Genomic DNA, 22,157 nt, shown 5'->3' with positions numbered 1-22,157 from the left:
TGGACGCAAACCACATACCACATGGTGAGATGGCAGTAGTATTGGCAATTTGGCAGGCTAACAAGCTACAAGCCAGAGCCATGTGAAAGAGGGATCAGCACTGATGGTTAAGATAACAGGGCAGTGTTCATCATCTGCCGGGCTCGGCCAAAGGGATCGCAGGGATCGCAGCGCTAATTCCATGGCGTCTATAGCGATCGAAACACCCGGGCCAAAACTTCCCGACCAACTCAATCAAATCCACGAGCCGATGTTGTGTCCCGTAGATAGTTACTTCGTACAACTGAAGGAGTCGCCAGGTTGCTGTCTGCAAGGCAGCAAGGCAGGAATAACTGTGCCTCGGTAATTACCGCATTGGGATTACCCTCGGGCCAGATTTGTGGTGGCTCCGGCGTCGCCGACCTCTTCGCCTTCACACCTGACCCCGTGGAGTCAACGCTTTCTCTGGGGTTTCCACCTATTTATTACCTCGTCCTCCGCTTTTCCTCGGCTCCTCTTCTTTGGTCCTTTCTCTCGACATTCCTCCTCTCACACCCGCCGATTGCTCCCCCGTCACGATGCCGAATCCTCCTCCCGCCTGGGTCCAGGCTCTGAAGCCTGCCGAACCACAGGGCACACAGCTGCTCACACAAGAGCGAGCCCAATCGAATGTTGACGTCGATAAGCTCGGTGAACTGCTACACACAAAGGAAGCTCTAGAAAAACAAGATGCCCTCCTTGCAATCCTCAAGTCGGAGAAGATCTTCGACAAGTCGCAGAACCACACTCTCGGTCGGACCGAGAAGATCCAGCTCGCTCTCGCTCGGGCGAAGCGGTTGCAACAACTGAGAAAGGAGCTTGGATGGTCAGAGAAGGACTATCACACTGCAAATGATTTAATGGCGGAGCCAACGCCTTACGGACTTCACGCGTCCATGTTCTTGGTATGTCTGTTACTTGGTAATTCTTGCCGAGGCTAACCGGTCAGGTCACTTTACGTGAACAAGGCACCCCTGAACAGCACAAGATCTTCTACGAGAAAGCCGCCAACTACGAGATCATCGGATGTTACGCACAGACAGAATTGGGTCACGGGTCGAACGTGCGTGGGCTGGAGACTACGGCAACCTGGGATCCGACGGATAAAACCTTTGTTATCAACTCTCCGACATTGACGGCGTCGAAGTGGTGGATTGGCTCGCTCGGACGGACGGCAAATCACGCTGTGGTTATGGCGCAGTTGTTCATTGCTGGCAAGAACTACGGCCCACACCCGTTTGTTGTTCAGATTCGAGACCTCGAGAGCCACCAGCCGCTGGAGAACATTTACGTGGGTGATATTGGTCCGAAGTTTGGTTACAAGTGAGTGTCTTGGAGACTTCTTATGAAACAAAGCTGACTAGTGCAGCACCATGGACAATGGTTTCCTGCTCTTCAACAAGGTTAAGATTCCTCATGTCAACATGCTGGCCCGATTCGCGCAGGTCGATAAAACCACTAATAAATACCTGCGTCCCGCCTCACCATCCCTTGTGTACGGCACCATGACGTGGGTGCGCTCGAACATTGTGCTACAGGCCGGCGGTGTACTCGCTCGCGGTGTCACTATTGCCATCCGCTACTGTGCTGTGCGGAGGCAGTTCCAGGACCGGGACGCCAAAGCTGGCGCCGAAGAGAACCAAGTCCTCAACTACAAGATGGTCCAAATTCGTCTGCTCCCATTACTGGCTGCTATGTATGCTTTGCACTTCACTGGCCGCGGTATGATGCGGCTGTACCAAGAGAACCAGGACAGGATGAAGGCGGCCTCACAGGAAGACCAAGAGAAGCGCGGCGCCGGACCGGAGCAACTCCGAGCTGGTTCCGATCTCCTGGCTGACCTCCACGCTACATCCTGCGGCCTGAAGGCTTTGGCCAGTACGACCGCCGGTGAAGGTCTCGAAGTGTGCCGTCGCGCTTGTGGTGGCCATGGGTACAGCAACTACAGTGGTATCGGGCCGTGGTACTCAGACTACCTCCCAACCCTGACATGGGAGGGCGACAATTTCATGCTCACACAACAAGTCGCGCGATACGTAAGTAGACATCTTCCTTTATCAACAGTTGATACTAATTCATCAGCTCCTGAAATCCGCCCGCGCCGTCCTCGCCGGCAAAGGCACAGCCAACGACACCTCCCGCATCCTCCAAGCCTACCTCTCCCGCCGCGACAAAGGCGCCTCCTTCGACATCCTCGGCAACGACGAAGACATTGTCGCAGCCTTTGCGTGGCGCACCGCCCACCTCACCTTCGAAACCCTCAAATACCGCGACGTCGAAAAGCGCTCCTGGAACTCCCTCCTCGTCAACTTCTGGCGCCTCTCCACCGCCCTCTCGCAATACCTCGTCGTCAAGAACTTCTACGAAGCCGTCACCTCCCCTGAACTTACTTCCTCCCTCGACCCCGAAACCGCAGGTCTCCTCCGCAGCCTCTTCCGCCTGTACTCCCTCCACACCCTCGAGCGCGAAGCTTCGGAGTTCTTCTCCTCTGCCGCCGTCACAGTCCGCCAAATCGGCCTGACTCAAGCGAGCGAAGTCATGAAGCTCCTCGATGAGATTCGTCCACACGCAGTGCGGTTAGTGGATGCATGGAAAATTCCCGACTGGCAACTGGACAGCAGTCTCGGCCGGTCCGACGGAAACGTCTACCCGGACCTCTTTAGGCGTGCGAGTCAGGAGAATCCGGTCAACGACCTGGTCTTCGACCCGTATCCGTGGAACGATAATGTGTTGAAGAACGGACCGCCGAGGGCCAAGTTGTAGGCCCATGCGTGTGGTTTTCATTCCATTATTGTGGCGTCTGTCTGGGTGGATTTCTTGTTCCAGTGCAATGGTGATAGAGCTAGACTCATTGATACATAGAGTAGAGGTAGAATACAATACAACGGACATTCCCAGCTATTGAAGTCTCATATCCTCCGGTCAGAAGACTTTGCTCTCCACGTGGCCCCGGGCATATCCACTCGTGAATGTGATTGGGGAGGGGCGCCCTTGCGTATCGATTCAGGACGAAGTGTCTCGGTTGGAAGGTTCACGGACTCTCAGGTATGCATTGAGCCTACCATGATTAACATCGGAAATACTACAAGGAAAGAGCAATAAAGTCGGGTGAACCTCAGAAGGAAGGTGCGACCCAGCCACCGGGTTCCATCGCACTTGCCTTTCGAAAGGGATGTCCGAAAGCAGAAGGCGCGTTCATCATGGAGCATCGATACTTAGGCACGAGCGACGGCGCCCTGCAGGTGGCACCTTCCTCGCAGATCGATCAGCGAATCAGGAAGGCACGTCTCAAGGCCCGGAGGAGGAAGGTGCGACCTGCTACCTAGGTCCACCTGCAACCCTTCGTAGCGTTCTCAAGACTCGGTCTCTGGGAGGCTTTCGAAGTAGGTTGGACAGGTAGAGAAACAACTAAGTTAGGGACCGTTTGCCGATCTATAATGCCATGCTTGTGAGCTTGGCTCTTATCGCCCATTCCTACCGACGCATTTGGTTCCTATACTTGACCATTGCAGTCATGAAGGGACACCTAACGTAGTCCAGGGAACCACCGGCTATGAGGCACCGTAGCATGCATTGACTGGCATTTGCTTCATCAGATCCCCTCTGGCTCAGCCCCTGCGGGGTTTGACCCGGCGCCAGGTCTTGGTCTCCTTCTCATTGGCACTCGAACCCTTGCATAATACGAGATGGCCATCGAGGTACTCATGGGACGTCTATAAAACCACCTTCTCTAATTCCCATATGTAATATCACCCTTGGTGCCTTTTACCAGCAGAGCAAACCTGAGTCATCGCGCGTAGTATATAACGCATCGTCCCACAACCCCGTCTTGACACCCTGCGACACATATCAACAGCACCAGAGCACAGAATGGCTCAACCAGAAAGCAACAAAACCACAGCCCTCTTCAACAACGCCGCAAACATCTACGACAAGCACAACGGCGACACGACTACCGCCGTCGCCCGCTTCATGCTCTCCCTCCCGTCCTCCCCCACATCTATATCCTCACCACAGACTCTATCCAACACCAAAGCCCAGACGGAATATATCATCCTCGACAACGCCTGCGGAACAGGCGCACTGACATTCGAGCTCCTCCACACCATCTCCACCTCCACCATGCCAAACCTCACAATCCACGCCGTCGACATCTCCCCCGCGATGATCTCCTCCCTTACCACGAAACTCACAGCCCTAACCCTTCCGTCTGGAGTAGTCAAGCCATGCATCGGCGATGCGCAGAACCTCCCCTTTGAAGATAGTTTCTTCACACACTCTTACACAAATTTCGGCATCTTCTTCCTCCCGGACCCGACCCTTGGCGCGGCGGAGATCTACCGGACATTGAAACCCGGTGGTGTCGCGCATATCTCCACGTGGGAAAATCTAGGGTATCTAGAGCTACTCCAAGACAGTCAGAGGGTTGTTCGGGCGGGCATAGCGGATAATGAGCTGTTCAAGCCGGTGTATTCGATGGAGTGGTTTACGAGTGAAAAGTTGGTTGAGACGTTGGTTTGTGGTGGGTTTGAGAGAGAGAATATCGAGATTTATCGGACGCAGACGGTGCTGGTGGGGGAGAGTGTGGAGGGGCTTGTTGGGACGATATTGTTGCCGTTTAGTGCGAGGTTGGAGGAAGATAATTGGACGGAGGGGGAGAGGGTGAGGTTAAAGAAAGTGATTATGGAGGGTTTGAGCGAGGAGCAGACGAGGGATTGTAGGGTTGCTATGGATGTTTTTGTGGCTGTTGCTGTGAAATAGTGTCCAGTTGCATCATATATCCTTACTGCCGCTTGTTCAGTTGCACAGAATAGTTGACATCGTAGTATGTTAGAAAGAAGTAGGTTGGGAATATTTAATAATTAGTTTAACCTCTTAAAAAGACGTTCGAGCAGCTGTAATGTCTAACCCTACATACAACTGGATTGAAGCACGCCCCCACCGTTGGCGTAATCAGCCAGCTTACCCTCTCGGAATCCCAGTCTCCCACCCCATGAATGTTTGTCTTTCAAGGTATGGGCTTGAAGACAGAACGTAGTAAGCACTAAGACGCACAAGTCGACTTGTCTCAGCCTCAATTGTCAGATTGACCTGTCCTCTACCTGCGAATACGAGATCCAGCCAGCCCCAATGCTGCCTCAGATAAAGATACACCTATCACTGCCAGTGTGCCACGCATATCAACGTGCTTGTCTCAGTCTTGCAGACTACTATTGACCACAAGGTTTCAGCTCCTGCAGACATCTCTGCAGAGTGGAAAACAGACGTGGGGGTCCTTGAGACAGGATTAAGGTTAAATAATTAGGCCCCGCCCTTCCCTGAGAACTCTTCCGCAGGATTTCATCGCTTCAACCATTGATCATCATCATGAAGCTATCTGTGATATTCCCCGTAGCGGTCTTTGCATTGAGCGTTGTCGCGATTGATATGGTTCGTACCGCTACCACGCTCCTTATAGTCCCAGCCCTAACCAGTTCAGGATATCAGAGAGGAAGGACAAGATTGGACGCCCCTAGTCGGCCTCGAGTCTGGGCAGTGTCGAACTTTTGACATAGAGTATGTTCCTAACCTCGTCTTGGTTGTACGGATATATGACTTGTAGTTTACTAATGCATGCGTACGCAGTGTCGTGCAGGTTAATCTTGTCCCTGGGTCTAATGACGGAAAGAGTTTCATATGTCGATTCTACGAGTAAGACCATCCACCGCTGTCTTGATAATAAACACTTACTCACAATCAAAGACTGCCGGATTGCCAGGGCTCGAGTATCAGCACGATGGCATCGAATCATCCACTGAGCGGGTTATTTGATCCCGCTACGCTATCTGTCCGGTGTGAGACAGCGTGTTGCTGGCACTGAGAAATCGTCTTAGAGTCCGGCGCTGGATAGTGTCTACAACACGCAAAATAAGGAGCTTGGTCTCATTGAAAGTAGAATCAATCATGTCTATTCTCTATGTCTAGATCAAACGCCATAGCCGTAACGCTTCTATCCCCTACTCAAAAATCGACTCCTTATAGACATTAGGATCAATAAACGCCGTCCCCCCGCGCCTCGTGAATCCCCACCGGATCTGACTCGCCATCGCAATCTCCGTCTCCAAATGCTGCGCAAACGTCCACGCAAGACCGGGGTCCTTCTGGAACCCACGTCCCACAAGCGCAACATCCAGCCCCTCATCAAGCAGCCTGTTCGCCTGCTTTCCATGTGTAATGGTGCCAACAGTCGCAACAAGCAGCTTATCACCAACAGCCTTCTTAATCGCGTTCGCGAACGGCGCCTGGAACCCAGGACCAGACTTCACCTTCTGATCATTGTGCACACCACCAGAGGAAACGTCAATCAAATCAACAGCACCCTGCGCAGCAAGAGCCTCAGCAAACTTGACGCTATCACTGAGCTTCCAGCTCTCCTCAGGCTTCGTCTCCTCAACCCAATCCGTCGCAGACACACGCAAGAAAACAGGAACATTCTCACCAACCGCATCACGGGTCAACTGCGCAATCTCCAACGACAACCGAATGCGGTTCTCGAATGAGCCACCATACTCATCCGTCCGGGTATTCGCCGCCGGCGACAAAAACGAACTAAGCAGATACCCATGCGCATTGTGAATCTCCACGAAATCCGCCCCCGCGGCAACCGCCCTCTTCACCGCATCAACCCAATCCCGCTTCAACTGCTCAATCCCCTCCTTACTCAGTGCCTTGGGCACCGGAAACGCACTGTTAAAGGGGACATCGGACGGCCCGACGACATCCTCGGGCCACCCGCCCACCTTCTCGGTAGCGATAACAGCCTGGTTCATTAACCAGGGAGCAACGGTGGACGCCTTGCGCCCGGCATGCGCAATCTGCACACCAATCTTCTGGTTCTGCGAATGCACAAAGTCAATCACGCGCTTCATGGGCGCGATCTGGCTGTCCTTCCACAATCCGACGTCCTGCGGCGTGATCCGGCCTTCGGGGGAGACGGAGGTCGCTTCGATCATCATGAGGCCTGGCCCGCGCTGGGCGATCCCGCCGAGGTGTGCGATGTGGTAGTCTGTCATGTGGCCGTCTTCGGCGGAGTATTGGCACAGGGGGGCGAGCTTTTTCACAGTCAGTATCTATATTCGATTGTTTGAGAGATATAGGGAAGGGAGACATGAGACATACACCAAGTCTGTTCTGGAAGGTCACGCCGCGCACGGTCAGCGGCTGGTATAGCTTGGGGATGCCATTGCCGGAGGTCTGGGGATCGGCAGCTGTTCCGGCGGCGGGGATCTGGGCCGGGGTGAAGTAGGGGATGCCCTGAGCCGGGGTGTTTTCGACGTCGGGGAGGGCCATGATACTGATAGTAGATAGGATGGGTAGGGAGTGAGGGGTAATGTTGGATCTACATTTCAGGAACAGGAGAACCCCCTCTCTTTATATCACAGCCACGTGCGGAGGAAACTCGGCGTGAGATTGGAAAGTTCAGGAATTGATCCACTTGCTTTGAAATCGCGCCTCACTATACCCACCTGGCTGGCGATTAGTCATCGGGTTGGGTGTGTACACATTACACAGGATATGCTGTACGACAATGGACTGTATGGTTTGCATGATGGAGAGGCTTATATTGATATAGGCAGGGTATATCTAGACTATAGACTATGATGGCTTATGGTCAGCAAGCTAAGGGATAAGATGCTTACTCTGTAACTATACAAGAGCCGGGCTAACTTCGTGCAAAAGTCTCCGGGACTAGCCTGTTGAGGACATTTTCGTCGCCTCATCGATCGGGCAGCCATCTGATTATGATATCGATCCTCATCTCCGCCACCCTTGAAGGTTGAGGCGAGACATTCTACTCGACTTTTTACTCTCCGAATGAGACACACTTGACAAATCAGGCCGGTGGGCGACATGAAACATATGACGTCCAAGTCGGGTCGTATGAAACGGCCATGTTCACTCTCTTGCCTCCCGCCGCAAGATAGAAATATATTGTGGCGTGCGGAGCAATTGAGGCTAGGTAGGAGACCAGAATACCAACAACGTGGAAAGAAACATGGTGGCATGGTTGGTCTTACTTCATAATCAATCATATTACCAGGAAGACAATGAATATATATATATTATTCGAGATTTCATGGCCAAATCCCGTCACACGTATCAGATCTCCCCATGTCAACTGTACAGATATCTATGTACGAAGTAGACAGCCCCGAAAACGGTACTTTTGGCATACATCTCTGATTCTCTAGCCAAGAGGCGCGGATTCCTTCCCTGCCGAGTCAGTAACTATAGCGTGGTTCCACAGCGGCTTGTCGACTCCCCCAGACGGAGTACTCCAGTCTCCCCTTAAAGCATGCTTCCGCTGAAGTCCTGGAACTTGATCATACGTTTTGTTCGATTTTTAAGAAGTTGTCTATCTTGACAACGACACTGAGTCCGATGAATCTGATAATACAGCTCTAATTCACAAGGGTATATAAAACAAGCCAGTGCTCGATCAACAAGACTGAGAGAAGAAAAGGATACAGCCGAGATACTGTTGATTGAGTGTCATCGGTCACTCGAAGTCGGGCGCAGCGGCTTCCGAGCATATACCACTGCCCCCGGTAGATAGGCATGTGTGCGATAATCGCGCAGTGAGACGCGCATTTGCGCAAGATGCACCTGGGCGCTTTCGTACGACCAGCCCAGCGTGGTCGTGAGGAGACGAAGCATGAATCCTTCGACACCTTGGTCCAGACGGAATTGGTTCCAGCGGCCCTGAAGATCAGCAGGAGTCAGATGCAAGGGTAGGAGCGACTTACGAGTTCATGGAGTTTCGGATCAGAACTCCATCTGCAATCGACAATTAGCATTCATCAATTCGAGCGAAACAAAAGCATACCCATTCATCGGCCATCGAAACCCGGTCTCGACGATGTCGCCAAAGCCGGCCCTCTTCAATCGATCCGCCACCTCCTCCCAAATGCGAAACGTCTTGCCAATCCTCTCCCCCGACTCGATGACAATCCTCCCCCACTCGTTATAAAAGTGATCCGGCGCCATGGTTTCGTCGTCCGTAACCGGTTGGACTGAATGTTCCACGACCTCGATATACCCGCCCGGCTTTAGAGAGTGCCAGCACTGCCGGAAGAAATCGTCCCAGTCTGGTATGCATCCGAAGAGTTCGCGCACGTGGATAAAGTCGAATTGGTTCTCGCTGTAGGTCCAGGGGAGCGTGACGTCGTCGATCTCGAAAACGCAGTTAGGAGGAACGAAGGTGGGCTGTATCGAGGAGAGGTCGACGCCGGTGACGCGGGCGCTGGGGTATTCGTCGGCTGCGTCGCTGGAGTCACGTTAGGAGCGGTCGCTTAACAAGAGAAGGAACGTACATGGCCCAGATTCCGGTGCCGGTGCCGATGTCGAGGATTTCCTACGCCATTAGCTGGGTTGGAATGAGAAGCGAAGATTGTACCTGCGGGTTGTGGATCGGCGCGAGGTGCAGTTTCCCGTCGAGGGTTAGGAAATACATGTGGTGTGCGAGGTCTTGTTGGTCGTTGGCGGGTTCATCGTTCGGACCCTGCGATATAAGCATGATTCTTCAAAGCCAGGCGAGGGAAATACCCAGTATGCGCCATCGCGGTAGGAGTGGTAGCGACGGCCGAATTCGTAGCGGTAGTCGGTGATGTACGCGGACAAGGTCTTGGTGTCGTCGCCGATCAGCGAGTCGTCCCCGAACGCGGAATCGGTATCGGACAGGTCGTCGTCGCGGTCGGTATCGACTGTGCCGTTGAAATGATCCATGTCAGGTAGCGACAAGGCATTGGAGAATCCGGGGGAGGGTCGGTCGCATGGTGGGAGCGTGGGAGGATGATGGAGGTTGAAGAAAAGGAGGAGGGGCGGCGATTCAGGTGGAGTTGCTGAGCTTAGCTCCTGCTTGATTTTTGGTTCAGGGAGAACCGTGGATCGCCTGAATAGCTACAAGTGTGCTGCTGCACCTGTGCACGCAGGATGCTGCAACTATTTGGAATACTTCCAGACTGTTCCAATGACTGTCCTAACTCTGACAGGGTTGACAGGGTTACCCTGGTCAGTCAGTACACACCTCTCATAGGATACCTATGTAATGTGCATTCTTATACTGCATAACTAAGCTATTATGGATCGACCTGGCCATGACGACTCCGTGCTAGCTGGAAATTGTCTCCACCTTCGGCGAATTTCGACGATCAGCCTGAGGGATTCTTCAGGAATTCTGCAGAGAACTAAACACGAGTATCAGCTAGGGCTCGGACTCTCGGAGTATATCTCGTATATAGCTCTCTCCAATCTCATCGCACCTGGAACTACATACATAAGCTTTGCAATGGGGCCCCTCATACCAAGACGCCGGCTCGGCGCGAAGGCATTCCTGGCCGTTTCGCCCTGTCAGGCCGTCTCCACCGATAATTTCGCTGATAATGCTCAATTAACTCGACACGGCACGGCTGGCATTGCCTGAGCTCCTCGCTTTCTCTTATCTTGAGCGCATCCTGCCGGCCGTCGCCATGTCGTCTCATCCTAGCCCCCCTCGCTACCACTCTTGCATGCTGTAACATCAAATCGTCGATCTCAGCATGGACATCCTCCGCCGTCTATCGGGTCTCTTCCTAGGGCGAGGGCCTGCGGGCGCAGATCCTTCAACTGCTACAGTCCTTATTGTCGGCGCAGGTAATCGCTCGATCGCAGGACCATGTACATTGCTAACAAACCAGGCTCAACCGGACTGGCTCTCGCGCAGGGTTTGAAAAAGGTCTACGACTGCCCTCGACCACCCTTATACCCACTAATCCTTCTGTAGGCCGGATTCCCATGCATCGTAGTGGAAAAACACCCATCTCTGCACGCACACCCCCGGGACTGGAACATGGGTCTCCACTGGGGCGCCTCATCGCTACGCTCTCTCCTCCCAGACGAAACCTGGCCACGCATCCAATCCGTCCAAGTCGACCCCTCAACACCAACAGCCGAAACCGACGCCATCAAATTTCTAAACGGCCAGACAGGCCAGCTCCTCAATTCAATTCCCGCAAATAACTTCTACCGCCTGCGCCGCCGGAAACTCCGTGCCTTACTCTCTGAGAATATCGACATCCGCTACAACCACAGCCTGAAAACCATCACCTACTCCCCCGACGGCAAAACCGCAACAGCACACTTCTCAAACGGCTCACGTATAACAGCAGACATAATCGTCGGCACGGACGGCGCACGCTCAACAACACGCTCTCTCCTCGCCCCGGAAACCGAATCACTCCGAACCCTCCCCTACTGCGCAACATTCATCCAAGCGCGGTATACCGCCTCGCAAGCCCTCTTCCTGCGGAGCTTTCACCCGCTCTATCTAGCCTGTATCCACCCAGACGGCTATTTCGCGTTCTTCGGCCTCCACGACGTCCCAGACGCAGAGAGGCCAGAAACCTGGACATTCTTCTTCTACATCTCGTGGCACTCACCGTTGCCAGAGCAAGAAGAGACGAAAGACTGGAGTCAGAAACAGCGACTCGCCCAAGCGAAGGCCTTTGCGAAGGGCTTCACAGAGCCCTGGAAATCAGCATATGAGTGGCTACCCGATGACCAGCAGGTATGGTATATGTCTCTTACGGAGTTTGATCCGGGAGAAGGGGGTCATAGGTGGGATAACCATGGTGGAAGGGTTACGCTTGCTGGGGATGCGGCGCATGCGATGACGTATCAGCGGGGTCAGGGGTTGAATCATTCTGTGACGGATGCGGCGAGGTTGGCGGGTGCTATTGGGGAGGTTGTTGCTCGGAGGATGGAGAGGGGGGAGGCGATTGGGGGGTATGAGAGGGAGATGGTCAGTAGGGCTGGAGAGGAGGTTAGGATGTCGACGAGGAATACGCAGATGGTGCATGATTGGGAGAAGGTGGTGGCTTCGCCGTTGATGCAGAGGGGGATGGGGAGGGCTGGAGAAGGTAGTGGGAGAGATACTGAGGAGTAGATACATAGTAAACTGCCAGATGGATATTGACGGTACCATAGAAGAGGTTGTCTATCTTTTACATCTTCTGAAAAGATAGGACGTTGAAGCCGAACCTATCCATCTACAGGCCAGAGCGCTTCAACCTCACCACTCAACTGCGCAGGCACGATCGTAAAAAGATATGAAGCTTCAACCAAGATCACATTCTCATTCCCAATCTCTTCGACAACCCTACTCTGCATATGCCTGCCCTAAACCTCTTTTATCTCAACATACTTGAAATCCGCATCCGCAAGAACCGCCTCCCGATCCCCACCAGAATAAACCCCCAACATGACCCCCGTAAACGGCGCCCCAATAGGCAAAGGCGCATTGACAATCGCCCTATTACTCACCTCTCCAACCCAGTTGACCTTCCCGTTTGCATTTCCTGCCTCTTCCGAGTCGTCGTTGGTAACCTCCCTAAACCCAAACCGATACCGATCCCCCATCTCAATCAGCAAAACGACATCCCCATCCACAGTGCCCAGCGGGAAATCTTTTGTTTTGGGAGGCGCCTTCGCATCAGACTCGATATTTGACGTCGTAAACCGGATAACCCTTTTCCCACCCTCTGCAGCAGCAGAATCAGGATCAAGCCTCACCCCAACACTAACCCATGTATAATAATTAAGATAAACCACACTCGCGGCCTCAACATTGCCCGAATTCGGGAGAAAACTCAACCGCGTTTCCCACAGTCCAAACCGATGCGTCTGTTTTCTCAGAAACAGCGTCGGGCAGGCCGGCGTGGAAAGCGTATACGGCGCGCCATGGAGACGCAGGATCCCCTTTTCCGGAAGAAGCGTATAATCTTTCTTCGGTGGTGTGTTCTTGCGGTACCAGCCCAGCTGCAGTTTCTCAGTCTTGAAGTCGTCGCGGAAGGATAGTGGGGTGTCGTAGGTATACAGGGACGGGGTATCGTTGTGCAGGGTAATTTTCTCCCCGCCGTTGACGACGGGCCAGTCGTCCTCGGTCCATTCAAGCGGGGTCAGGAAGGTTTCGCGGCCTATTTGATACACCGTCAGTCTTTTCCCTTTCAACTCATAGGTATAAGATACGTAACGTGGAGGAGGAGGAGGTAACGAAAGACATACCAAAAACACTATCCTCCCACCCGTTTTCCCTCTTGACAGGCCTCACCCCCAAAAACACAATCCACCACCTCCCCTGCTCATCCTCGACCAGATCCCCATGCCCCGTATTCTGGATCTCGTCTGTAACTCCATTCCGCCAGAGCGGGTTGTTTGGTCCAACCTCCCACGGCCCGAATGGGCTCGTCTCGGAGCGGAGAACCCACTCGCAGTGCCCTGATTCTGTCCCGCCTTCTGCGGTGAAGAGGTAGTAGTATTTCCCGCGTTTGAGGATATGCGAGCCCTCGGAGACGCCGGAGGGGGATTCGCGGATGAGTTTTGGCGTTGAGGTTGCGCGGCCCGTTGCAAGGTCGATGGTGCAGATGTGGATGCCGAAGTCCTTGAGTGCATTTGGGGGGGTTGTGGGCGTGCGGTTTAGTTTGCGGTAGGTGCTGCTGTGGTAGACTTGCCCGTCGGAGTCCCAGAAGAGCTGGATATGTTGTCAGCGGGGATTTTCTTGGATTATTAGGGAGCTTCGTGACAAGTAAAGCAGAAGCAGAAGCAGAGGGAGAAGGAGAGGGGGATATACATCCTGATCGAACCCCACGGCATCAAACCAAACGGGGTCACTCCAGCTGTCGCTATCCCAGATATCTCTTGTCGAGACGTAGAAGCCTCGTGGCCAAACACGGTCGTCTTCCTGCGGGCGATACCGCGTGAAGCTCGCAGCCAGGATATAGAATACGCCATCATGGTACCGGAGGGTGGTCGCCCAGATACCGCCACCGGGCTCAGGGGTCTGGATATTCAGCTGCGATGGACGGGTAAGGGCATGTCCGATAAGTTCCCACTTGATTAGATCGGTGCTGTGGTAGATGGGTGCGCCGGGGGTGTACTCGAATGTAGAAGTTACGAGGAAGAAGTCTTTCCCGACGCGGATGATGGAGGGGTCTGGGTTTGAACCCGGGATGATGGGGTTTTTGAAGGGCATTCTTCTCTTTGGACTACGCCGCTGAACCAAGAATGGTGGTGATGAGGGGTGGTGAAGGGTTATGCGGGGTTAGATGGGGTTCATATAGTTGTTGGAGACAGAGGTGATTGGTGGAGAAATCTGGTTAAATCGGGGATCCTTCAGATGGCTATGTTGCGGGAATATTAGCCTGAATTCGGCTGTCGCCATCTAAACGGGGTAGAAGTGGTGGTTCGAACTGTTGCTGCCTCTGCTGATTATCTAGCTCAGTGGACAATGTATAGGGTTGCAGGTGTCAACCAAATCTGTGCTGGACAATGACCAGAGTTCAATTCAATGTCTATCCCGAGAGTAGGCGTAATGCACCTCTCGGATTAGTAAAGGCGCACATCGACCGATATAGTGATCTTCCATCCCTTGTACGTATTTATCGACGGTGACATATGCATCGCTAGGTAGAAGCAACCCCTGTATAGATGCATATTGAGCGTCACCTATTCCTCTACCACATCACGACTGTGAACGTTCCTTCCGCCTCTGCCACTCCGGTGAAAATCCAGCTAGACCAGCCAAAAGAGATGGTGTCACCTCGCCGTCGTCTCCATACACTGAGATCCGGCTACTATTTTCGCCCTCCCGTCTCCGATTCGACCTTGGATTTCTGTACTTTACTTGAGAGCTTGATTTGGAACCAGGAAGCTGTCTATCTCCACCGTCTCGTCGTATAGAGCCATCCGGAGAGCTTCGCCCTGGCCGTGGTCGATGGCTGGCTTCAGGTAGACCGTAGGGGGCCATTGGAACACACACTTTACCCTGATTAGTCGGGGCTCCATGTATGCTTTCTTCCTGCTCGCTTTCGTCGGGAGAACGATTTGGGAGTCGAGATTGTGGTAGCAACGATGGTGTTGCTGGTGGCTGTTGTCCTGTGTTAGTCTATAGCCGGGGTAAAGTGGGAGTGATCGTACCTGCGGGTCCGGCTCACACTGTGTCTGTGAAGCTACGGGGTACGCCTCCGGCTCTCTGTGGGGTAAAACAGTGGCTGATAGTGCTGTGTCCGGACTCTGAGCACCAGCAAACACGCGTGGTGGAGTAGATGGCGGCGTGCTAGGAGGTTGTGGCCCTGACGGCGACGGGTTCGAAGACGGTGCAGAACCTGTCGTTGGCGGACTATCAGGGGGTGGTTGGCGATAGAGCTTTGGGATATCTTTTTTCACAATGCGCAACACCTCCTGGGCGAACTTGCTAGGCGATATATCATCCCTCGCAGAGGCATGTCTCTGTTTGACAATGTGAACCTGGGCCCGTTGATCGTCCTGCAGCTTCTTCAAGCCAATGTCCAGTGATTTTCTGAGATTGTTTCTGGGGAGTATTAGCAAAAAGTCATAGCCATTCTGTGCTCAACGCGCTTACATTTCCGCCTGGATAGAAACTCCCCTGTTCGCGGCTCTCTCATCAGCAAGTTGCAGCATCTGAATAATCACCAAAGTCGCGATAACGCCCATAGATCCCTCCAAAATGCGCATCCTTGATAGGACCGGTGCAACATCCTTCTTGCTAGATCTATACCATCGATATTGTGAAATCCATCTCTCCACAGGACCAAGAGGGTCATTCCTCAGCAATGGCAGGAACGCGTTCGTAAACCTCTCCAAAGTGTTTAAAAGTCGAGCGGACTCGGCCTCAACCTTTTCCATCAGATGTCGCTTTTTCCTCAGACTACGGCGAAGAGCTTTGTTCTTCTTTGCGCCAGCCATCGTCTCATGAAATAGCTCGTAGGCGTCGGCTACTATTTCGATGCGCTCGATAACTCTGATTAGGTCTTCTCGTGCATATTTGATTTCCCGGTGCGCCTGTCTGAGTCGTTTGGCGAGCCTGAAGAGATCTTTGACAACCGGGTAGGCGAGACCTGCTGCGGACAGCGGGTCAACCATGAATGCTCCGACGCAGTTTCCAGCCGAGTGTATGGATGGAATGAAGTCGGCGAGAGCTACGGATATCCATTTCAGAGATTCGCGTGGAGAATCATGGTGAATAAAATGCCATCAACCACACCATCGGCTGGGCTGTGCATGCACCATAGACCAGATAAAGACCAATCTGGATGAGAGCGGGGTTTCTGCGCAGGAAGCAAATTCAGCCTCATCTCGACATGCTGGGAGCGGCGAGGAGCATTGCCTCGCTCTGCACCTTCCTGCAGGAAATGCTTTCCAAGCCCAAGCCACCTACGCGGTTTTTCAAGTCACGCAGAACCAAAGCAAGCTGCTGGCTATCAGATCTGGAGCACAGCAAGCGATCGTCTGGCGAAGAAAGACCTTGGGTAAGCGAGAGGGAAAAAAGCAAAAGGAAGACTGTGCATACCCCGCCTCGGCCATCTCTCAAGACGAGGCTGAGATGTGACTTGCACAAACCAATCTCCGCTTGCCACGCGAAAGGACGAATGTCATCGCCTCAAATTGCAAGCAAGTTTTCGTTTGGAGGGACTCCCAGCAGTTGCTCGTCTGGGTCAGATAGACGGTCTCGCTTGCGCCATTGCTTTTCCATGTACATCTGGGTTTGTGGATCTACCCGGACTTCCTGGATGGTGGATCCGGTCGAGGCGAATAAAGCCACAAAAAGCTCGCTCGGTTCTTGTTGGCTACAAGAACCTTTAATTCCTGCCTTCAATGGTGAATTTGCAGTAGGCTGTAGATATATTCATTAACCTAGCTTGCTAGTAGGTATATGTTCAAACTGTATAATCAAGCTCTGAATCAGAGCCACGAGTTCCACAGTTCAATCGGTCTATACATATCAATCCACAGGCAAATCCTCGCATTCTAGCCAGAGCGGAAGAAACCCACACATCAACACCCTTGCCATGAGTTATACTACACAGACAACACCCACAACAGCATATACCCATCCAGACACTCATTTCCCCAGGAACTACCCTACCTACCTCTCCAACCCCAACAACCCCCTAATCCCATCCTCATCAACATCCGCCCCCGCAAAATCATCAAACGCCCCCTCAGCAACAGGAATGATATGCCTCTTAATAAACCCCACCCCCTCCCTCGCACAAACAATCTTATCTTTAAACGCACACTCACTCTCCAACACCGCCCACCCGGCAAACCCATACCTCGCCATCCTCGTAAACACAGCCTGAAAGTCAACCTGCCCGTCCCCTAGCGCCCGGAACCGCCCTGCCCTCTCGGTCCAACTACTATACCCGCCGTACACCCCCTGCCGGCCATCAGGTCGGAATTCCGCGTCTTTCACATGAAATATCTTAATCCTGTGGTGGTAGATATCAATAAAAGAGAGATAATCAAGACATTGCAAGACAAAATGACTAGGATCGTAAAGGATACAAGCCCTGCGGTGGTTACCGACCGCAGCGAGAAACCGGTCGAAAGACACGCCGTCATGCAGGTCTTCACCCGGGTGGATCTCAAAAGCGAGGTCAACACCGCACTCCTCAAAAACATCAAGGATTGGTTTCCAGCGTTCCCCTAGCTCGCTGAATGCAGTGTCAATTAGACCCGCGGGACGTTGCGGCCAGGGGTACATATACGGCCAAGCTAAAGAGCCAGAGAAAGTAGCGTGGGCCTTGAGGTTAAGATTTCGGGACGCCTGAGCGGCGAGTCTCAAGAAATCGCTGGCCCATGCTTGTCGCTCCTTGGGGCTGTTGTGGACGTGTTGCGGGGCGAAGGCGTCGAAGAGGGTGTCGTAGGCTGGGTGGACGGCTACGAGTTGGCCTTGGAGGTGGGAGGAGAGTTCTGTTAGCTCGAGGTTGTGTTTTTTGAATACAGATAGGAGGGAGGCGCAGTAGTCTTGGTCTGTTGCTGCTCTTTCGATGTCGATGAAGCGGGGGTCGATGGGGAGTTGGATGCCTAGGTATCCGAGGGATGAGGCCCATTGGCAAATGCCATCTAGGGTGTTAAAGGGCGGAGAGTCGGAGGCATATTGGGCGACGAAGATAGCAGGGCCTTTGATTGTGCGTAGGGTAGTCATGGTGTTTGTGGAGTTATCAAGGTTGAGGGGACGAGGGGTTGTTCTTAGGTGTCCCGCGTGACGTCATTGGATAGGGCTCATGTCAACATACCCTATCTACAATAGATTGTATTCTACGATAGTACTGGCGAATGGTTAGCACATTTAGAAAGAGGTTTTAGGTGCAATTATGGCCCAGAAATGTATAATGTCTTGCACTAACCACTATGTATATGCGGTGCCATGACCTGCCCAAGCATTCCGCAAGGATATAAGAAGCTCTATTTGTTGAAGTTATCAACCGGCGCATCCTCCTGCACAATCCTCCAAATGCCATCAATTCTATCCACAATCTCCTTAGGCAAAGGCCCCATCCGCACAGCTGCAAGAGTCTCCTGCAACTGCTCCAGGTTCCTCGCCCCAATAACCACCCTATCGCCATCCTCCACCTTCAACCCCGAATTGTAAACAACCCACCGATACGCCAGCTCCGCCCTCGAGATCCCCGCGTCATTCGATATCCCCTCCCAGACTTTCAACGCCTCAATCAAACTCCCCTTATTATAAAGCCCATGGTAGAGCTTTCCCAGAAACGTCTCCGGATCCCACCTCCCCTCTCCCCTCCACCCACCAGCAGCAGCAACAAGCTCACCAACACTCTTCGCCAAAAAGCCCCCCGCAATAGGCGAATACGCATAAAACGTAATCCCATACTTCCTCAATACGGGAAACAGCCCCCCCTCCGCATGCCGTGCCACAGCAGAATAATTCCCCTGATACACCGACGGCCTCACAAACCCCTCTCCCTTCTCCCCAACAATCCTCATAACAGCCTCCACCTCGTCCGGCAGAAAGTTCGACAATCCAAACCGCCAGATCTTCCCAGATTGATACAACTCATTAACCCCCTCCAGCTGCACCTCCAACGAAACATCCCGGTCCGGCGCATGGATATAGTAAACGTCAAACTGCCCCGCCTTTGTCCTCTCCAGACTCGCCAGCGCAGACGCAACGATATTGTCTTTCGTCGCGGGCTCAGAGCCGAATCCACCAGGGAACTTAGTGTCAATGGTGTGCGTTGCGGCGGCGTTGAGATCACCGAGGATAGACTCGTTAGAGCCGTAGATGACGGCTGTGTCGATTGTGGTCACGCCGGAAGCGTGCAGGAGGGTCAGGGCTGCTTGTTGGTGCTCTGTGCCACCGAAGTCGCTGGGTGTGGACCAGCAGGCGCCGCCGAATATTAGCGGTGATGGTGCGGACATGGTCAGATAGAATATTGAATTTTCTTTGCCTGGTCTTCTTTATAGAGAATGAGTGGATGTAGAACAGTCTACCTGATATTGAAGAGATAGCCTTGATTATATATATCTGGCTACGCGAACTTTTCGGCGCAGGCTAGACGGCTTATCAAGCACCAGGCGGCAATACGAGTCTTCTTGCTTTTGAATCTGCCATTGGCAAGAAACAGTTGATATGGGTTTTTTCTTAATTCACCTATGATGTCGTGCAATTGGTCTCTTTTATATCAATCAACTCGTATTCATCCTTGGAATGGTCGGTGGCTACCATAAGCGGCAACTCTTTTCTGCACCGGTAATAAGGAACGTAATATAGGGTTTGTCTCCTTTCTTATGATGATTGACACAAACTTGAGATTGTGGATTAATAAGTATAGGCCCCCAATGCAAAGAAGAATACACATGTGTTGTATAGGAATTCAAGATATCATATTGCTGATTTATATGTTTTAATATTGTATTCGTTTTTCATCAGTAGTGCCTATGGTCTACCGGTATGATACTTCTCTTCCACCAATCAGAAGGCCTGAAAAGAAGTGAATCGGGTTCGACTCCCGATGGGCGCAATTCTTTTTATGTTTATCATATTTTTTCCGCCGTCATCCATGCACACATACTCTTACCACAGCTATAAATTGTAATGATCGCTCCTTTCTCCAGTCTGACTACTCTAAGGCACAATGAGAAATATACCACAGCTATTCTCCAATCTTGGCAGCAGGGTCTAGTCTTCAGCTGAAGCATGAGATGAGATTTCGTCAGCATACATGCATAATTAGTTCCTTCGTAGTGTGTATGCAATACTACCTCGCGCGCGATGTGGCGTTCTAGAGTGTTAGCTGCTTGTTAGTATATTCAGACCCCTGCAGAAGGAAGCAGATACATTTAACCTCGCCCTATCATCTACAGCCAGCATACCACGTCTGAGGCACTCGGCCTGGCAGGAACTAAATCGACCGGGGTCACGGGCTAGAACGCGGACGATAGCAGCTAAATCATGCTCGTGGGGCTGAGATTGGCTTAGGGCTGACTAAATCTGGGATGTTTACCCCGAGGAGGCGTTATTGTGGAAGAGGTACAGGAATGGTGATAGGAAGGTCCGCAATGGTATTGTTTGATTCTTAGTAGCGGGGTAATGCAAGAGAGGCCATATAAAGAGGTCTTAAGGTGTTCTTGTGGATAGTATTCATTCCCTGTCAGTTCGCCCTGCACAGCCTTCTATCTTCTGTTCCTACACTCCAAAAACTACGAGCAACAATGCTACTTCCACAGATAAGCGAAACTTGCAACGGCTCGGAAAATCCCCTGCCCCTGCCCCTGCCTCTGCCTTTGAAGACAGGTCTTCTGAATCCCAGGATACAACCTGTTGAAGCGACGTCGGTACCAATACGGCAAACACTCAACGAAGACGAGCAATTCTGGTGGACAACCACAGGCCCAATTCTATCCCGATTATTAGAACACGCAAACTACGATACACAAACCAAGAACCTCTACCTAGAGTTCTACACACAATACGTCCTCCCAGCACTCGGCCCGCGCCCTCGCCACAACAACGCACCCTTCTGGAGAAGCTTCATGACCGACGACTTCTCCCCGATCGAGTACAGCTGGAACTTCACAGCGAAGGAGCAAACCACAGTGCGTTTTGCAATTGAACCAATCAGTCTACTTGCGGGAACACCATCGGACCCATATAACCAGATCGCTCCGTTGCAGTTTCTGGATCGCATTCAGGCTCTCACTCCTGAGGTGGATTTATCTTGGTTTCACACTTTTGCAGATGCTCTCTATGTGAAGGCTGCCAATGAAACTACGGATATATTACCATCACCTCACAATCACATCTCACAGGCGTTCGTCGGGTTTGACCTCAACCGGCAGGGAAATCTCGTCCCGAAGGTATACATGATGCCCTACGCAAAGGCAGCAGAAACAGGCGAAGAGCCAATTAGCATCATCACTGGCGCTCTCGATAGACTGCGGAGCGAGGGGTCAGAAGTGCTCACAGCCTGGAAAGTAGTCAAGGACTACATCTCCTCACAGCCAGTTGAATCGACGCCGGCTGTGGAGTTTATCAGTTTCGACTGCGTGAATCCTAAATCGCCCTCTGCTCGACTGAAGATCTACGTACGCAGTCCCTGGATGTCGCTTGCTGTTGCGAAGAATATGTTCACGCTTGGTGGGCGGCTGGTCAACGAGGATACACCGAAAGCCCTTGACGCGCTGGAGGATCTTTGGCGGTTGTCATTAGGGATCTCGGGGGATGTCTTAGAAGGCGAAGAGGTACCACCTCGAGACGAGAAGTCTGAGGGTCATCGTACTGGAGGCGTGATCTTTAATTACGAAATCAAACCGGGGTCGGTAGTGCCCAAGGCGCAGATGTATATACCGGTTCGACACTATGCGCAGAATGATATGGCCATTGCGGAGGGTGTGGCTGCTTTCTTCAAGAAGCAAGGATGGCAAAGCCACGCGGAATCGTATGTGGACAGTATACGTGATATCTTGTCAGTGACCCCTGCTGGTCGAAAGAAAGGGTACTAATCTTCTCCAGCTCGGATCTTTCGCTCCATACAACAGCCGGAACGCATACCTATATCTCGTTTGCATATAAGAAGGATAGCGAGGCATATGTGTCGGTGTACTATAGTCCTCGGGTGTTTTGAATGGTGACCATCTCTTCTACTGCCACTATCAAGCTAAAGTACATGATTATGGCCGATGACTTTGGAAGCCTTAGTCCCTGGGAACTATACGCTACGGCCCCGTGCGCCTAGGCACAGGTCGCCAATTTATACCAAGTCCCGGCGATCACATGTACCTAATCTCACCCC

General features: G+C 52.4%; 11 protein-coding genes and 1 non-coding gene across 12 annotated transcripts; 6 read left to right on the top strand and 6 right to left on the bottom strand.

Moving 5' to 3' along the window:
* Positions 1 to 34: 34 nt before the first annotated feature.
* Positions 35 to 2,919, top strand: BJY04DRAFT_199632 (uncharacterized protein). The gene is made up of 4 exons (XM_073712796.1): positions 35 to 923; positions 968 to 1,341; positions 1,388 to 2,054; positions 2,101 to 2,919. Exons 1-4 carry the CDS (start codon positions 558 to 560, stop codon positions 2,779 to 2,781), a joined length of 2,088 nt encoding a protein of 695 aa, XP_073566517.1. The 5' UTR covers positions 35 to 557; the 3' UTR covers positions 2,782 to 2,919.
* A 969-nt stretch (positions 2,920 to 3,888) lies between these two features.
* On the top strand, positions 3,889 to 4,779 carry BJY04DRAFT_222877 (class I SAM-dependent methyltransferase; the record flags this gene model as incomplete). Its single annotated transcript, XM_073717525.1, has 1 exon — positions 3,889 to 4,779. The coding sequence occupies one exon, from the start codon at positions 3,889 to 3,891 to the stop codon at positions 4,777 to 4,779; it is 891 nt and encodes a 296-aa protein (XP_073566516.1).
* Positions 4,780 to 5,385: 606 nt separating this feature from the next.
* BJY04DRAFT_222876 (uncharacterized protein) lies at positions 5,386 to 5,713 on the top strand (the record flags this gene model as incomplete). Its single annotated transcript, XM_073717524.1, has 3 exons — positions 5,386 to 5,448; positions 5,498 to 5,574; positions 5,644 to 5,713. The coding sequence occupies 3 exons, from the start codon at positions 5,386 to 5,388 to the stop codon at positions 5,711 to 5,713; spliced, it is 210 nt and encodes a 69-aa protein (XP_073566515.1).
* Positions 5,714 to 5,966: 253 nt separating this feature from the next.
* On the bottom strand, positions 5,967 to 7,390 carry BJY04DRAFT_140428 (NADH:flavin oxidoreductase/NADH oxidase). Its single transcript, XM_073708671.1, has 2 exons — positions 7,177 to 7,390; positions 5,967 to 7,109 (listed from the first exon to the last, which is right to left on the bottom strand). The coding sequence occupies exons 1-2, from the start codon at positions 7,345 to 7,347 to the stop codon at positions 6,015 to 6,017; spliced, it is 1,266 nt and encodes a 421-aa protein (XP_073566514.1). The 5' UTR covers positions 7,348 to 7,390; the 3' UTR covers positions 5,967 to 6,014.
* A 1,160-nt stretch (positions 7,391 to 8,550) lies between these two features.
* On the bottom strand, positions 8,551 to 9,783 carry BJY04DRAFT_210476 (class I SAM-dependent methyltransferase; the record flags this gene model as incomplete). Its single annotated transcript, XM_073714253.1, has 6 exons — positions 8,551 to 8,760; positions 8,805 to 8,835; positions 8,885 to 9,325; positions 9,372 to 9,412; positions 9,455 to 9,559; positions 9,604 to 9,783. The coding sequence occupies 6 exons, from the start codon at positions 9,781 to 9,783 to the stop codon at positions 8,551 to 8,553; spliced, it is 1,008 nt and encodes a 335-aa protein (XP_073566513.1).
* Positions 9,784 to 10,595: 812 nt separating this feature from the next.
* Positions 10,596 to 11,980, top strand: BJY04DRAFT_222873 (FAD-dependent oxidoreductase; the record flags this gene model as incomplete). The annotated part of the gene is made up of 3 exons (XM_073717523.1): positions 10,596 to 10,689; positions 10,734 to 10,771; positions 10,820 to 11,980. 3 exons carry the CDS (start codon positions 10,596 to 10,598, stop codon positions 11,978 to 11,980), a joined length of 1,293 nt encoding a protein of 430 aa, XP_073566512.1.
* A 233-nt stretch (positions 11,981 to 12,213) lies between these two features.
* On the bottom strand, positions 12,214 to 14,065 carry BJY04DRAFT_231463 (glycoside hydrolase family 43 protein; the record flags this gene model as incomplete). The annotated part of the gene is made up of 3 exons (XM_073719541.1): positions 12,214 to 13,010; positions 13,099 to 13,564; positions 13,664 to 14,065. The coding sequence occupies 3 exons, from the start codon at positions 14,063 to 14,065 to the stop codon at positions 12,214 to 12,216; spliced, it is 1,665 nt and encodes a 554-aa protein (XP_073566511.1).
* Positions 14,066 to 14,712: 647 nt separating this feature from the next.
* BJY04DRAFT_222871 (uncharacterized protein) lies at positions 14,713 to 15,975 on the bottom strand (the record flags this gene model as incomplete). Its single annotated transcript, XM_073717522.1, has 3 exons — positions 14,713 to 14,952; positions 15,010 to 15,403; positions 15,455 to 15,975. 3 exons carry the CDS (start codon positions 15,973 to 15,975, stop codon positions 14,713 to 14,715), a joined length of 1,155 nt encoding a protein of 384 aa, XP_073566510.1.
* Positions 15,976 to 16,978: 1,003 nt separating this feature from the next.
* Positions 16,979 to 18,045, bottom strand: BJY04DRAFT_231461 (sugar phosphate isomerase/epimerase family protein; the record flags this gene model as incomplete). Its single annotated transcript, XM_073719540.1, has 1 exon — positions 16,979 to 18,045. A coding segment is annotated over one exon (1,067 nt), but the record flags the coding sequence as incomplete, so codon positions are not given.
* A 258-nt stretch (positions 18,046 to 18,303) lies between these two features.
* Positions 18,304 to 19,284, bottom strand: BJY04DRAFT_231460 (aldo/keto reductase family protein; the record flags this gene model as incomplete). The annotated part of the gene is made up of 1 exon (XM_073719539.1): positions 18,304 to 19,284. One exon carries the CDS (start codon positions 19,282 to 19,284, stop codon positions 18,304 to 18,306), a length of 981 nt encoding a protein of 326 aa, XP_073566508.1.
* A 513-nt stretch (positions 19,285 to 19,797) lies between these two features.
* Positions 19,798 to 19,886, top strand: BJY04DRAFT_t143. Its single transcript has one exon. It is a non-coding gene; the product is annotated as a tRNA-Gly (tRNA).
* Positions 19,887 to 21,389: 1,503 nt separating this feature from the next.
* On the top strand, positions 21,390 to 22,038 carry BJY04DRAFT_199620 (aromatic prenyltransferase). The gene has a single exon (XM_073712795.1). It carries the CDS (start codon positions 21,466 to 21,468, stop codon positions 21,865 to 21,867), a length of 402 nt encoding a protein of 133 aa, XP_073566507.1. The 5' UTR covers positions 21,390 to 21,465; the 3' UTR covers positions 21,868 to 22,038.
* The last annotated feature ends 119 nt before the right edge of the window (positions 22,039 to 22,157 follow it).

This window comes from Aspergillus karnatakaensis, assembly GCF_047715665.1.
Source record: "Aspergillus karnatakaensis strain CBS 102800 unplaced genomic scaffold BJY04scaffold_64, whole genome shotgun sequence".
NCBI classification, from domain to species: domain Eukaryota; kingdom Fungi; phylum Ascomycota; class Eurotiomycetes; order Eurotiales; family Aspergillaceae; genus Aspergillus; species Aspergillus karnatakaensis.
The sequence above is the reverse complement of the archived record's forward strand: the minus strand, read 5'-3'. Positions and strand labels throughout refer to the sequence as shown.